The 17,004-nt window shown below is 38.7% G+C and overlaps 1 protein-coding gene across 1 annotated transcript in view; it reads right to left on the bottom strand.

Annotated features, from left to right (window-relative positions):
* Nucleotides 1–2,424: 2,424 nt before the first annotated feature.
* The window catches only part of tafa5l (TAFA chemokine like family member 5, like), a 60,626-nt gene continuing 46,046 nt past the window's right edge, over nucleotides 2,425–17,004 (bottom strand). Inside the window, exons 4-5 of the mRNA XM_014010343.1 lie at nucleotides 6,050–6,093; nucleotides 2,425–3,696 (exon numbers count right to left, since the gene is read on the bottom strand). Of these exons, the coding sequence (XP_013865797.1) occupies nucleotides 6,070–6,093 (24 nt within the window). The 3' untranslated portion in view covers nucleotides 2,425–3,696; nucleotides 6,050–6,069. The remainder of the gene's footprint in view (nucleotides 3,697–6,049; nucleotides 6,094–17,004) is intronic.

The following is a 17,004-nucleotide window of genomic DNA, read 5'->3' as shown; positions in this document are numbered from 1 at the left end:
GCCTTAGTTGTTACAAATGAGTGAGGTTAGTGTATTTAAAATGGATAAATGTAGTACAAAAATATTGTTACTATGCCCATGTTTTGTTGACCTGATACAAATGTTTATCATCCAAAAATAGTTGGGGCCACAGGTCTCTGCTACTGTTATTTTGTGGGTCAAAAGCTGAAAAGTTTGGGAACCACTGCACTTTGGTTCCCAAAGTTGGGCTTGGGACCCAATTATGGGTCATGAAGCACCTTTGATAATCTCCAGAAATCAATTTAAAGGGTAATAAAACAATTGCTGATGTAATATTTTCTCTATAATTATCACAAAACACAAAATAAGTATAAATAAGTATTTACATTTGTGCATAAGCTGTTTAGATTGTCAAAAAGCCTGTGTTTTTAGGGTTATTAATGAAGTTCATGTACTCATACCAGTAATATCTGGGGTCACAAGGTTTTGCCATGGATATTTTGTGGGTCAGAAGATAAAAAGTTTGGGAACCATTGATCTAAGCTACTTCAGTCAAAAAAATAGTAAAAGATGATACTTTTAAATCCTTTTTCACATTTAAATCCTTCAGTTGGGGTCTATATAAGGTGGAACTGAAATGCTTTGGTCTGAATTCCTCCTTATTGTAACTCCACAAGCCCCGCCCCTTTTCTGAGGTGTGTCTCAGATCAACTCGTTTTGAGGCTGTCTCTTTAAATCCAAACAAAMCGTTTCACAATCCATCCCCTTCCAATTTCTAGAGCGGTCCATTCTAGTTTGATAAAGGGGTTTACAACTATATAGTGGTGCAGAAATGTTTTAGTTACAAATAAACTAAAAGATGTCGACAAGGGAAGACTTGTCCATCCAGCCTTACATGTTGGAGCCAGAGTCTGACCCAGAACCAGAAGAGAATGAAGACCACCAAACTGTTGAACGTTCCACAAAAACATGTTCTCTAAGAAAAATTTGCAAAACTTATTGCCTCAAACTAAATAAGGATGGATACWGTGTTTAAACTAAGCTACTAAATTAAAAAAAACTATTTCTTAAAACTGACCAAATTTGTAGAACTCCACATCGTTAGATCAGAATTAGTTCACTTTGTGTTATCGTACATAAACACCAAACACCATGAAAATGTCCTCAATTATCCCCCAGCCTTTAGGTATTTTAATRGTTTTATATCACAGCCACTTATAGTCCAAATTGAAACAAATAAACATTTATTGGATTCAAAGTAAAATATAATCTTTTTTTCCTCTTCTTTTCTTCACATTTTAAAATGTTCTAATTTGTTTTAGATCATTTTTTCTGGTATGCATCAGATAGTGTTTTCCTTCAAATCTTTTTTTAAAGTCAGAATTAAAAATATAAAATATTATATATATATATATATAAACATTTCAGTGTCGTCCATTTGTTTACAGTCACAGGAGTCATGGGAATGGCCCGGCTTCAGTTTTATTCTCACAGTTTGGAAACAATGACTACCTAAAAGCTAAAAGAGAAGGTACAGTTAATCATTTCTATTTGCGCAGAAATCCAGCTTTACAGCAGCACCAAACTGACTGAGTCAAACCAACGGGACATTTTATTTACAGAGTGCAAAACAAAGATGCGATTTAAAAAAAAGGCAGCATGAAATAAAAAATGAGGGATCAGGTGGAAATTGGTATTTTCTCACTAAACAGAGCATAATTGACCTGGAAACACTAATACCACACACACACAGTTTTGTTTTTTATATCCTTGTGGGGATCGTGGATTGACTTCCATTCATTTTTTTTGGTAATTTTGTAGCCTAACCCTGACTATTTATTCTAAAACTAACCTAAACTCAATTCACATCTTGGTCCTAAACCTAACATCCCCACCCGAAATTAGAATCCGTACCAATGGCTGGTCCCCACGACGCTGCGTTTTTCTGGAAAATGGTTCCCACAATGTAGCAAAAACATGCCTACACACCCATCATAGCTTTTAGAAACTGATGCTCTTTTTTATATCCTCAAATGCAGACATTGAGTGGAGATGTACAAAAAGAATGGACACATTAACAAGAACACTTGCTCATAAAAAGCAGGATGCCGTTATACTCCTGCAAAAACAAACAGAACTGTACAACGAAAACAAAAAAGTCTCGACAAATCTATAATGTCCCGATGTGTTTGGCATCTGCATTATTGATGATTTGTGTTTTTGCCGTTGTGTCCACCCGCTCTTCTTTTTCACAAAATAAACTTTTTTTTGTGCTGCCTGTGCCCTTGTTTCTCCATGAGCCCAACAGAACATGAAATACATAAGTTGGCTATATTTATACACATTGTTTCAAATCCCACACTGTCATTTAAATCAGCAAATAACACATCCTGCAAATATCTGCCCAAAACATTTCATATCAAAATATATTCAATTTGGACAATAATTCAGAAATACATTTAATTACAGATGAATAGAGTTTAATTACAGAATTTAACCTATGTGACATAATGTGATATTTTCCACTTTTCAGTATTTTTAATGTTTTTTTGCTCCAATATAAATATCTCTAAACACTGAATAAAAGGAAAAAGAAAATCGAAAGGTAAGCCACATGAGATCCAACATCTGTAAAATCCCAAATGTTTTTTTCTTTGCCAGACTGTGAGCTCTGGTCTGAGCGTGTCCCAAAAATATACAAGAGGATGAATAATGCATTGGATGAGACTTACTTCACAGTGTGTCTCTGGATGAGCTCTCACACACTCACAAATAAAACACACACAAAAATGAGCCAGGAGTCCACATCTGCTAAATGCTCCCTGTGGTGTGAACAAGAACAAGAAACCACTCCTATAGTCTATGTTGGCACCACATACCGAACAGAAGATATAAGCGGAGTCATCCAAAATGTTCAAGTTTTTTTACTGTCATTATTGTCACGAAAAAAGAAAAAAAAACTGCAGATTCGTTCTGTCTTTTGTGTGATTTTCAGTTTTCATCTCAAAACCCTCCCAGAACATCTCTGCAGAGATTTAGGTGGCCTCAGCCTCATAAAGTTTCACCCAGTTAAATCAGAGAAAAAAAAAATCTAGAAGTTGATAGATGATATAGTCTGGCTCAGTCTCAGTAAAGTCACAAGTAAAGTCACAACTCTTTAGCAGCAAACTGTCGTTAAAGAAACTTGTCTGGATTATGAGCCCGAGCGGCTTCATAGCTGTGATCGTAAAGAAGATAAAATGGGGGGCCGACTTTTGAAAAATCTTCTTATGAGTTTAAATCAGGTCCAAACGTTAGAAAAAAAAAAATCTTCAAGGAGGTTTCTTTTAGAGATCAGGCAGTGACCAAAATAAAAAAAAAGACACAAAAAGCCAGTTACTGTAATGAAGATGACTCTGCCTCTTCCATTGGTAACTGCTCCTCACAGCGCTCGTGTTCAACGATGAAGCCAGAAATTTGGTGGTGAAAGTTCAACGTCGAAACGTTTCTTCTTCAACGCTTCGAAAAGTTCTCAGAAGTTCCGGCCAGATGATATTTTTTGTTTTGCTGTGATGACTGAAGGATCTGTGGGTGATTTATTTATTTTTTATTTTTTTGTCCTTATTGAGAGTCAGTCCTTGTGTAAATCAGAGGCGCTCGTGTGTGAATGGACACAATGTTCAGGTGTGGTGACTGGCCTCCTTTGTTTTTTTTTTGTGTTTTTGTTTTTAATATAAAAAAGGGACGTCAACGAGCCTGCAGTAGAGAAAAAACAAAAAAATGAGGTTATTTTATGAGCATTTTTCGTTATCACTCGCTATCATGAGAAATAGGGCGAAGAAACAACATGGCTGCTTCCACAAAACGAACATCTTAAACAGAACTGGCAATAACTCAGTCTGTTTTACAGACGTTGAGCTAAGATATGGTTTGGTAGTAGCTGACAGTTAAACTAACACATACTCTGAGTGCTAACCAGTTCTGTGAGATTCAAAATTTGGCTGTTCTTCAGTCCCTGCAGCCATTAAATGCAGTGCCACACAGCTTCAGGTGATCGTATGTAGGCTACGCCTGGCCCCCCCTACTATTTTACTCTTAACGTCGGCGTTGCCGTGTTCACTGGAGTTCACTCCCACTGATTCCAAAACCTCGATGAACGTCAAGATTACCAAAATATAAATTACACCAAGGTATAACTCCACCAGATACTCAACATTCCTTGTTTTAACACAACGGCAAGACTGCTTTATCATGTAGGAGTTCTCACAATATTAAGACTTTATTCTTATGTTATTACTACTTTATTTTGTAAGATTTTTGTAAAATAAGGACTTCATTCTCATATTCCAACGGTAGTCTTGTATTATTTCGACTTTATTCTGGTCATATGACTTTAATCTCTTATGACAATTTTATTCTTACATTTTTCATTTTACTCACTTTTTTCTCGTAATACCATGACTTTAGTCTTGTATTATTACGACTGTATTCTTGTAATCTTTTGACTTTATTCTGGTAATATACTTCAGTCTCATATTACTATGACTATGCTGGTAATATTACTTCATTCTTGTACAATTCTTCCCGTAATATGACTTTATTCTCGTATTATTATGACTTCTCTATTATGAATTTAATATCGTACACTTTTTCTCAATTTAACTTTATGACTTTTCTCTTATATTTTCACTTTATTCTGGTGTTAACATGACTTTAATCTATTATTATAACTATTATAATATTGACTTTTTCTCCTAATGCGACTTTTCTGGTAATATTTTGACTTTATTCTCTTATTATTGTGATTTAATTATCATACACTTTTATTCTCATAATGACTGCCGTCCTTTTGCTCTTCTGCCATTCTCTTAATAAAAATCTAGAAAGTTTTAAATATTTACCAGATTTGTCTCACATGAATCTTTGACTTCTGTGTTCGAGGGCAAGATTTCAGTCTTCATAATCCCGCCTACATGAGACTCAGATCCCTTCAGTAAAATCCTGCCATTAATGACTTCATTTAGCCTCAGTTGATCAGGAAAACTCTCCACTAAATGATGGGAATCTGCCGTGAATGCGTTACACGCATGAATCTATAAACATTAATGCATAAATGATTCAGGGTGACAGWGGACAAATGCAACACAGTAGGACTGCCCATATAAATCATTCAGACACTTAAATATAAGTTGGCAAATCCACACAGAATTGCACAAATTTACAGGGTTGGCAAATAAATATTTATGACTCCAACAACACCCCCCCCCTTTTCTCCCCGTCCTTGGTAATTGTGCGTGATTCATTTTGTTTTCTCGGTGGAGGAGGGAAAATCAATCTTAGAATATTGGCTACGAGACGCAAGGCATGAAGATTCCAAACGCTTGTGGTTTTTGCGGAACATAAAAGCTTCGCCGACACTCAGACGACATTCTCAGGAGAGGGTTTCACTTTAATCTCTAGTACTTTTCTTTGTGTTTTAGAGAAAAGACAATATTAGAAGCGAAGCCAACTCGTCAGGAGAGAAAGAACAACCTGCTGAAGACCGAGCAACCTTTAATAAAAGATCGAATTGGAGGCATTTCATGCAAGCGACCTAATTCCAGCAATCTGTCATTTCGTTATTTAGAAAAAGGATCTTTTTAAAACTTTTTCCACAAATTGTTTTCTTCTAAAAACATCCTCCCATCCAAAAAGTTGGATTCTTAAAGAAGCTTCTGCCTTTGATGAAACCACAGGAGAGCTTTTTAGTTTCAGTCCTATATTCTAAAACTGACAATAACTGCAGCAATTTCCCCCTTTTTTTACTCCGATACATCAAAGTGACTACATCCAGAAGAATGGACAATTCCACTGTGATTTTCCTCCAGCCTGAACCATGTCTAACCTCCTCCACTTTGAAAGAACACTGTTCCTGTTTTGTCTGGAAAAACACAAAGTTTTCAAGCTTGTTGCGTTCACCGAAGAGTCCTGCTTTGACTAAAACGGATGTCAATTTTGCAGGGATTCAGGGATAAAAAAAAACTCATTTCTTGTACATTTAAACAAAATAAAATCAAAGTTTTGATGTCTGCATGCACGTTGGAATGAAACAGTTTCATTAAATTCATACTTGCTGTTTTCCTCTGCATCCTACGACGGCTCCTTGGGCAAAGGCTGAAAGACAAAAAGTAGAGGTTCAGGATCGATGGAACAGACTCGTCGCTGAGACTTTAATTGAACTTCCTCTCATTTTTTAGCATTAGATGCAGAGCAGGACGTGACCATTTAAAAGCACAGGTGGCACATTTTTCACTTAGATGTAAGGAGATACAAAAAAGCTGAAGGTTAATTTGTCCTCTGGTCGGTTTTATGAGCTTTAAGGATGCCGCTTCGCTCCTCGACCAGAAAATATGAGCGCGTAATAGTCACTGAATTAAAAAGCAAGGAACCTCTTTTAGCCTTTGACTAAAAGCACCAATTTTTATTTTTTTATCGTCAGCTGTGAGGCTCTCTGTTAAACTGTGTTTCACTTTGTTTCTTCTTGCACACATTTATCTCACAGAGGGCACAACACGCTGTTTTCCCCTGGACCAGGAGAAGGAAACAGCTTCCTCGCCTGCTTTTTTTTTTAATACAGTGAACGAGCCACTTTTCTGTAGATAATGACTCAGCTAATTATAATCAGAAAGCTAATGGTGTGTTTAACCAATCAGAGGAGCCTTGGGCCGTCTGGGCAGCGCATTGGCATTCCCAGCAGCCGCTGCTTCCCCCCCCACCCCACCCCACCCTCGGCCACGCCAGACCCTTTTCGCAAGGCGGACTTGGTATTCCGCTGCCCGCCTGGCCTGCCGCTCTGTCCGTCCCGCAGGCAGAACCAAGCCCGGGACTCTCAAAGAAATTCAGGCCCGTGAAGAGGCGCTGATCCATCACACCTCCCCTCCYGCAGCATGTCATCTAAATGCTAAGTACTTCCACTGCATCTTTAAATCAAAACAAGAAAAGAAATGAGCACGAAGGCGAGTGGTTGGAAGGGATAAAAGCTTATAAGGGCACAATGGAATCTGCCAAGCAAACCCTTAGCTTTTTGATTACATTCATTTTCAGAGGGAGAGGAAACGAAGGGGTGGGGGGGGGACTGAGGAAGTAGAATGTGCACGAGGAACCTTATTATTCTTTTCAATGTACAAAAAAAGGGATATGATTGTTACACATACCCCAAAGGTTCTTTTAAAAATAATGTGTTGTTTGATTTTAGCCCAGAAATGATCAGAACTGCTCCCACCACACAAGCCCCCTCCAGTCGCCCCGTCTCAGTCCAAGTGTTAGCGATCGATCGGTGCGATTCTCCAAGTCGCTGAGGCAGCACAAGCGGCTGGCGCTATTAGCTGCTGCTACTAATTAAAAGGGTAACAAGGTGAGCGTGGGCCCCCCACCCACCTGGGGGACCGACTGAGCGGGAGATGAAGCATCGCTGTTCTCCGGTAAACAGCGCTCACGGCCTCCGGTGTTTACAAGACAGGAAAATCCAAGGACATCCGAGGCATTTTGATTGGAATGAGGGAGATGCTCGAGATAAGAAGAGGGAACAAGTGCTTTGCTAATTGCTCGTGTTGTGGCAAAAAAAAAAAAAGTAAACATTTGGACCGTGTCTCCGAGCTCGGGGGTGGCCCCGTTTTGTTGTCGCTTGTAAACAAACGAGCGCTGTGCATCAATGATAAAAGTTTTACGGTTCGGATGAGGTGCACAACGTGGATCTTTGAAAGCATGCCAGCAGAGATTGGCTTATTGGGGGGGGGGGGGGGGCAGTTAATTCCTTATCATGAACACGACATACTTCAGGATCAAAGTACGTACAACATGCCTTGTGTTGCACCACTTAAATGAGACAGAGTTGCAAGTCTTGTAAGTATTTGTAGCCAAAAGAAACAGGTAGAGTAAACAGCTTGTTTGCTCAGCGCTAATAGCGAAGCAGAGGTTGCTTTTTTTGGTGGCACCTCAAGCCACACACTGTCACCGGCAGCCCACCCTGCTGTTAAGGACACAGGAGCTGGGCTATCACTGCATTAACTAAAAATCTCTCTCCTGGGGGGGTCCCTCCTGACAAGTGCACTCCTGCACAGGATGTGGCTGCTTTCATCAGCTGGAGCCCCCACCGTGGACCCAGTGATTACCAACCACTAGAGCCGCTGCTGTTTTTAGGCTAACAAGCAAAGCCGAAGCTTTACTGAAGACCCAGAGAGGGTGCTTTTCTCTCAGACGATGAGGCTGACGCACAAAAGCAGCGGAGCATCAGACTCGCAGTCCGTCTCCGAGGAACAGAAACCAGATTAGTTTCAAAGCATCTGGTTGTGTTTGCAGCTTTGTTTCTGGAGGGGCAGCGACAGCCGAGCATCTGTTGACCGGAGTCTTTCAACAGGAGTATAAAGACTACAGCAACGGGAGGACAGCTAATTATAAATACGTGTTTTAAGTCTTCAGATCTACAAATTTAATTGTTTTTCAACTTTAAAAAGGCAACCGTTAGTATATTATAGTTGATGTGTTCGAAGAAAATTCCACATTTTACCTTTGTAAATATGGGTCCTGACTTGTTGAAATGTGTATTTGTGAGCATTGTGTCTTTTTAATGTTCAAAATGAATGCAGATTTTAGGTTTGTGGTAATAAATTAACTTTTTTTGTTAAAAAACATTGCGATGTCTCGGTTTCGGAAGGAGGACGGTTGGAAACTGGCGTGTATTGTAAGCCCACACACACAGACCAATATTTGCGTTTTGACTCCCACCACCCACTGGAACACAAGTTAGGAGTGATCAGGACTCTGTACCACAGAGCAGACAGTGTCCCTACAAACCCAGGAGCCAGGCAGAAAGAGAAATCACACACACGACAGGCCCTGGAGCAGTGTGGTTATCCTGACTGGGCTTTCTTGAAAGCAGACAGGAAACACAGACAGGACTCCATGCAACCTTCAGGTGAAAATGAAGACCCCAAACCCAGACCCAAACCAGTGGTTATTCCGTATGTTGCGGGTGTTTCGGAGAAACAGAGACGTTTATTTTCTAAACATGATGTCCCAATGGCATTCAAACCCCAAAACACATTACGGCAAAGGCTGGTTCACCCCAAAGATCCGGTGCCCCGGCACAAACAGAGCAATGTTGTATATGCTGTTAAGTGCCAGGAGGACTGCGACCAGTTATACATCGGGGAAACAAAGCAACCACTGTTCAAAAGAATGTCCCAACACAGACGAGCTACGTCTAATGGCCAGAACTCTGCAGTTTTCACTCATTTACAGGCCAGCGGTCACTCTTTCAGAGATGAGGATGTTCTCATTCTTGATAGAGAGGAACGTTGGTTTGAGAGAGGAGTAAAAGAAGCCATTTTTGTGATGAAAGACCGTCCATCATTAGACAGAGGTGGGGGAAGCAGTACATTGAGTAATTATTTTTCAGCCTACGTTTTACTTTTACTCCTATTTTTACAGTTATCTGTACTTTCTACTCCTTACATTTTTACAGTTATCTGTACTTTCTACTCCTTACATTTTTACAGTTATCTGTACTTTCTACTCCTTACATTTTTAAAAAGGTAAGAAGTTGAAAATTGTTACTCATTTCATTCCAGCGCGTTAGAAGTATAAATATATACTACATGGTATTAGTTTGTACACAATCCATCACAGCTGCACACCTTAAAGAAAAAAAATGTAGATGCCACTTCTCAGTTAATTGTCATTTTGTAAAATCTAACTGTTCGTTTTTCTTCAATATATTTACTTTTATTACTTACTGTGAGTACATTTTATGTCAGAAATTTACTTTTGAAACTTAAGTACAAAATAAATCAGATACTTTAGGGCTTTTACTCAATTATTTTTAGAAGAGACTTTAACTTTTACCAAAGTAGCTTCATGATGATACTTGTACTTTTACGCAAGCATCACTTTGAGGTACTTCATACAATACTGAGCTTAGACTTATTTCTTACATGATTAGAGTGCTAATAAACTGGGYAGAGTTTTGATTTACAATTTTGCATTAAGTATTTGGAGGCAACTTTGTCCATTGGCAAAATATTTTAGGAAATACAGAACTGATTTGAAGGACACCTTTAGGACGTGTACATCTACAGACTCGCATTTTGAGTCGATCCGAACAAAAATGGCTCCCACAGCTAATCTATGTTAGCTCTCAATAACAGCGCTCTCATTTCTTAACATGTGATGATTTTAAAAATCTGGCATGAAAGGTGGCGGCGCCTGTCAAGGAATGTCAGGCTTTTAATTTTAATATATTTCTAACCCTAAATCTTTAAAAGAACTCATGAGGTCAAAAAAAAAGAAAAAAGAAAAAGAAGTTTGTGTGATTTGCAGTTTTTCTTCACAATTTAATCACCTGCAAATTTAGAAAAGTATAGTTATTATAGGACAAATGTAATAATTATATTAAAAGAACCAGTTTTTCTGCTAATTCTAACCTGCAAAGTACCTATTAGCTAGGGGTGCAACGATACAGAAAATTCACGGTTCGGTTCGATACTTTAGTCTCGGTTCGATATTTTTTCGATACAAAAAAGAGAAATATCCATGCCCCTTTTAACTTGTAATTTATTTATATTAATTATGAACATTTGTTTAACCTCAAAAGTACAGTTTTTTAATTAAATGTTGCTGAAACAGCAAGTTTCTCAGTGGATCTGCGCGCAAAAATGCAGCCTAGGTGGAGTAGTCGAACACAGATCCACTGATCCTTCAACACAGAGCATCTTCAGAAGACAAGTTGATAAAGTAAATTTTTAAAATCTATATTGTTCGATACAGCACTGTTCGGTACGGTTCAGTTCGATTCGATACGGGTACATGTATTGTTGCACCCCTACTATTAGCATCATAAAAGTACTTTGGACTTGAAAATTAGCATGTAAGTATTTAATTTTCATGTCTGGAAAGAGTTTTGCTCATGTTCTGAAATGACTCACTTTGAACAGAATTTAAATATCGGACAAATAGCTCATTGCATACAAGATAAAAAAGGGGGTTACACTAGCAAACAAAACAAACAAAAAGAACACACACACACAAAGTATCCAGAGAGATGAAAAGCATTACAGTTTAGAGACAGTGGTGCTGCTGAGCCTGCTTAAATGTGTCCAGTATTTATTATCGAAACCCTGAGCTGAAATGTGGCCTGTGACTCAGCCAATTTCACACCACACAAAACTCCGGAGACAAGCAGCATGTAGGGTAAAACATAAGTGGCAGTTCAAAGCCAGGCGATGACAGAACTTCAAATAGGAGAGCGGGTTAGACGGAGCTGAAAGTGACAGCAGAAGGGGCCACAAACACTCCGAGTCTCAGACTGATAAGAGACGAGGGCAACAGAAGCCCGGTGACGCAAAATTTTTACAAAAACACACTTTTAATAAATTATGGCAGCACAAAAGCAAACAAAAAACAAAAAATGTTTAGTTTTCTTTTGTTATTTCGGATGAATGAACAGCAGAGGAACAACAGATTGAAAGCATTGTGTCCTGACAATAATGCAACACCTATAATAACACATATGMGGAAGTGAAAAAAGGGGAGTTTTGAACTGTTTTCACTCGTGAACATCTCTATCAATCCCACATATTTCAGCATATTTTCCACATCAGCCCACACGCCATCTTCTCCAGACTGATGATCGTGCCACATCGTCAGACAAACAGATGAGGGGAGCTCGACGAAGCACATTCTTCTTTTAGTTTTGATAAATTGAAAACCTGCGAATGAAACAGGAGCAAAGAGTATATTTGCTTATCGACTGTAGCTTCTGTGTACAATGTGTGTTTGTGCTTGGCGGGGACACGTACGCTGTTTGAACATCGGTTGTTTTCTGAACGTAGGGAAACATCCAAAGGCAAAGGAGCCCATCTACAATATGTTATCCCAGAGGAGGCAGAGAGAGGATGTCAGATACAATATGACAGCAGCACTGTCAGTTCACAAGCAGACATGTGTATGAAAGCCTGGAGGTGGGCCAGAGAAACATAAAAGCTGGACTCTTTTGTCTGATGCATGTATCAAAGCGAGGATGGCGGTCCAATCAGATTATCTACCGTCCATCCATTTTCTTTACCCGCTTTTCAGTCAAGAAATAAACATTTCTATTTAATGAGAAATAACAATTTGTTTCTAAGCTGTTAAAAAAGGACGTAAAACTTAAAGTAAAGATTGCTTCTTTTAGGCCGACAGATTTTAATAGTTTTGCATGATTGCACAGAATTTATTCATTTCAACCCTGAACGAGACTGAAAGCCAGCAAAGCACCAAAGGACATACAGCACTGCATGAATATCTAATATCTTTAAATCTTCTGGCCTGATTTTAAAAACACATTTTGAAGATGCAACATCTCTCTAATGACCTTTAGCTTTTTATTTTTTGTTTCCTCACCAGAATCTTGCTGTAGAAACACCACTTTATTTTTTTACACCTTCTTACCCAGGATATTTTGTTAATGGATGTATCCTTCAGGACCTTCAGCACAAAAACTTACTATTCAAGAAACAACCTAGTTTACTTCACTTAATATGCATTTTATTGAGGCTAAATATATGCTGCCGGTCACAGCGCTGCTGCAAACAATGAAGGAGATTTCAACACTACAGACCACCTTTGTCTAAACATTGCATCTCTCTGGGAATGAAACTCTGCTTGCAGAAGATTTTGCAGATAATAAATGGAAGAGTTAAAGATAAACAGCCTGCCCTTAAAAAAAGGCAAATTATATCAAAAGTTGTGCAAAACCACACGAACCTTTAAAAGTGCAAACCAGTCTGCAAGCTAAAACAGCAACAAAGGTCCTGAAGAAGAAAAGTTTTCACTTGCTGTTAGACGAGCTGTTCAGATAAAAAATTGTTAGAATAAATAAGTCGACACGAATGATATTACAATCAACGGGGGGAAGATAGATGCTGCTAATATGACTAATCACATACKCGAGCTTTTGACATCCTTTGATTAGTAACACTTCAGTCTGTGAAAGAGAAGCACGTAACGCTGCATTAAGTTTATAACCCAATCAGCAGAGAAAAAACATGCAGGCTTTAGGTTTGTGGAAGCTGCGGTGACCAAACATCTTCTTTTGTCCGGACATGTCCACTTTTCACATTCTGTATTTGGCCAGTAAAACCTGAAAGGAGAGCTATTATTTTGTTACAGGTAAAATTTTTCTAATAGATGAGGCATTATTATCATTTATTTCCAGAAGTTTTTATTTTATTTTTGTATTTATTGACTCATCAAAGCCGATCTGAAGTTTGTTATTTCACTATTTATTTCATCCACACAGAGAAGAGATACTTTAAAGCAGACATATCAGTTTTTAAATCCTTTTTTTCCCACATTTAAATTATTCAGTTGGGGTCTATATAAAGTGGAACTGTCTGAAATACTYATTGTAGCTCCACAAGCCCCTCTTTCACCCATTTTCTGAGGTGTCTCTCTGATCAACTCGTTTTGAGGCTGTCTCTTTAAATCCAAATGATTTACAATTTATTTAAAGATGTCAAAAGGGGAAGMCTTGTCCATCCAGCCTTACATGTTGGAGCCAAAACCAGAGGAGAATGAAGACCACCAAATTGTAGTTGGTAAATCCAAACCTTATTTGGCAATTCCATTGCAAATAATTTGATGTAATAGTTCAGAAAACATAATAAAGAATAGAGAAAACTGAACGGGTTTAAAAATATAATATCTACACAGCACCAGGGGAGACCAAATTTAACTTTTCTGCACTATCAAAGACTCCACGTTCACAACGAAATGCATTTTATAGCTAAAAATATGGATTTTGCATATGTCTCCTTTAAGTATACATTATCATTAAAGTGTTACACGATTTGGCCAAGTGTCCTCTTTTTTTGGAAATCAAAATATGTTCACCTGTAAACTGGTCTGGTTTCCAACTGGCTTGGAGGTCAGAACTCAGACCTAGCAATGGCATCATGTTCAACTTTGTTTTGCAATTGCTTTCTAGAAAGCAAGCAGACTTTGCAAATGTGCTCAGAAACCAAACTATTGTTAACAATAAAAACTGATAATATACCTCCCTGCCTTCCAGTGGTGGGCACAGTTCCCATAAAGCACTAAAAGGGAAAATAATTTCTTGATTAGTGCTTTARATGTTTTGCTCATTTTAAAATTAGTAGATTAACATTTATAGGCTGGATTTAGAAGCACTAACTGAGGTCTATAAATGTTATTGATCAACGTTAATGTTAACAGCTGAGGGTGAAAGCTGTCACACATTTTGTTCATTAGGGTGTCACTTATCCACCAGGTGATAATATATTAATATATGAACCCAAATCCAGCTGTATGTCAATGACAAGTCTTAAGAGAGCAACATGGCAACATGTGACTCATGTTGAAGAATGCTCATGGGTTGACTCGGTTATTTTAGTGCTTTAGAATTAGCTTTTGCTAAAACTGTCAGTGAGTTAGTRCTTTAGAATTAGGGGACCTAGATATTTGAGTTAATGCTTTAGGGCTAGTGGAACTAATTTTTAGATTAGTGCTGCCCACCATCACTGCTGCCTTCTATTATAGAGTAAGTATCTCTTCTATCCTGATGCATCTCAGTAATCCAGGTAAAAAAATCAAAAAGAAAAAAATTGTATAGGTCTTCTGGACGGGTTCTTCTCTAATGAAACGTTTCGTCTCTCCTCCAAGAGACTTCTTCAGTCTGAGAGTTTCAGGCAAAATTCAGGCTTTTAAGCCCTGCCTCCATGTGACTGATACTCACATCACATGGCTATCGTTGACACCTAATTAACACCTATTGTTAATGGGGGTGGAGTGATACTGGCAATAGCCATGCTGTAGGAGGGGGACAACTGAAAACGGAGGCCTCCACCTCTGTTAATGATGGACGGTCTTTCTTCACAAAAATGGCTTCTTTTAYTCCTCTCTCAAACCAACGTTCCTCTCTATCAAGAATGAGAACATCCTCATCTCTGAAAGAGTGACCGCTGGCCTGTAAATGAGTGAAAACTGCAGAGTTCTGGCCATTAGATGTAGCTCGTCTGTGTTGGGACATCCTTTTGAACAGTGGCTGCTTTGTTTCCCCGATGTATAACTGATCGCAGTCCTCCTGGCCTGAAACTCTCAGACTGAAGAAGTCTCTTGGAGGAGAGACGAAAYGTTTCATTAGAGAAGAACCCGTCCAGAAGACCTATATAATTTTTTTTTTAAAATTTCTTCTATCCTTTGTTGTTGGGAAGTGAGACCGGTCTGACTCGTTTTATTAGAGCTGCCATGTTGTTTTGGAACCAGAGTTTGTACCCCTTTAAGCCCCGCCTCCAAACCTCTAAACACAATTATGGTGTTGTGTTTCTTTGAAGTAACTTTACCATCATTTGACATAAAGGRCATGATCGGACATTTTTTAGCAGCACACCTGAGCTTCAGTCTTTATTCTCACATGGACACATTAATCAAACAAAGCAATCCTGAGGCCTCTGAATGCTTCAGCTAACAAACAACAAGCAGCTCTTGTTGCAGGGTCTTTGTGAAACCAGCTCATTAGAAGAGCGTATCTGGTGAGACGGCCTGTCCGTGCAGCTGTGACCATGGTGACACGTGTTCTGGCTATCTGATGGTTTRTTGTGAACACTGAGGGATTCATGATGTCTTTTGTATGGCATAGTTTTCYTTCATATTTGAACATTTGAGTTCATATGGTGCCTTAAACCAGTGCATCATATTTCAGTTTTTTTAAGCAAAACCCTTACTCCAAAAAGGTGCAGCTTTCTCTTATCGTAGAATAAATAAGGGATTTTTTTGTGTCATATGGCATTCCTTCAAAAACTGTGTGGTTGATAACTGGCTACGATGTTTTCATGTTTACAGCAACACTGGCAGGACTACACACATCCCACCCACTTTTGCTCTGGCTGACGCTGGAACAAAAAGGACATAGCTGGAGGGGGGCCACTAGAACCAGAAAAAAAAAAAAAGGAAACTGCTGAAAGAAATGATTCAAGCCTCTCTGACCTACTGGGTCATGCAGTTTGTATATTTCTGTGTGTAAGCTCTACGTTTTGCAGCTCTTCTTCATTTGGAAAAAAAAAGAAAGAGAAAAGCCTAACAACAGTTCTGTTTTCGCTTCAGGCGACACACTACCTTGCTCTGGCATTTGTTGTGTGGGTGTAGGCGTTTAGATTCGTTTCCCCCCTCTCCTTCAAGCTACTGTCGACTATTGTCAGTGGGACATTCATGTGTAGCAATCGTAGTCTGAATATTATTAAATTACAGCTTCAAGCATTAAAATGTCAAAACTTAACTTTCTAATTCATGAAGTATTCAGGAAAACAATTTTTATTTGCATAGTTTCAGTTTCAGTCAATCAATTTGCAAAAAGAACACATTAACCCTTAATTTACACTAGCTGTGTTTCCATTGCAAATGTGCGCAAAACTTTGTCGATATTCTGTTAATGTTGAAAAAACACAGTTTCGCAACTGCGGTGTTTTCATTAAGAAAGAAATGCTATTAAAGTCACACGTGAATACGTTTGTTCTCATAATAAGTCATTACAAACATGGCGGCAGTGGATGTAAACACATAGCATGTTGCTACCGCGACACTAGCGCTCATCATCAGAGGACACGTCGGCGTCTTTTATCGAGGCTTTCTAGAGACAAGTCCCTACTTGGGAGCGGCTACGTATGCTGTGTTTTTGGGAAATTGTAGTCGCTGAGTTTACTATTTTATACTACCGTATTTTTCGGACTATAAGCCACACCCTCAACATAAAAAAAACCAGTACACACAAAATTTGTCGTCAAAAAAGTGAATTCAACATCAAAACATAAAAATCAAACCTTTAGGAATTAAAGTTCGGAGGAATACGGTTCATTTAACTGACCTTATTTTGGTAGTTTTCTTTAACAGTTTCTGGTCCAACAAAACGTCTCATTCATCGTCCTCCGGCGCACTGAAAACATCAAAGTCCTCCTCTTCGGTGTCGGAGTTAAACAAGCTGAGAAAAGCTGCGTCACACAGCCGTATCTGTTGTTGTGTAAAGCTGTGGTGGGA

The sequence above is a fragment of the Austrofundulus limnaeus genome, unplaced genomic scaffold (assembly GCF_001266775.1).
Source record: "Austrofundulus limnaeus strain Quisiro unplaced genomic scaffold, Austrofundulus_limnaeus-1.0 Scaffold68, whole genome shotgun sequence".
In the NCBI taxonomy this organism is placed as follows: domain Eukaryota; kingdom Metazoa; phylum Chordata; class Actinopteri; order Cyprinodontiformes; family Rivulidae; genus Austrofundulus; species Austrofundulus limnaeus.
The sequence above is the reverse complement of the archived record's forward strand: the minus strand, read 5'-3'. Positions and strand labels throughout refer to the sequence as shown.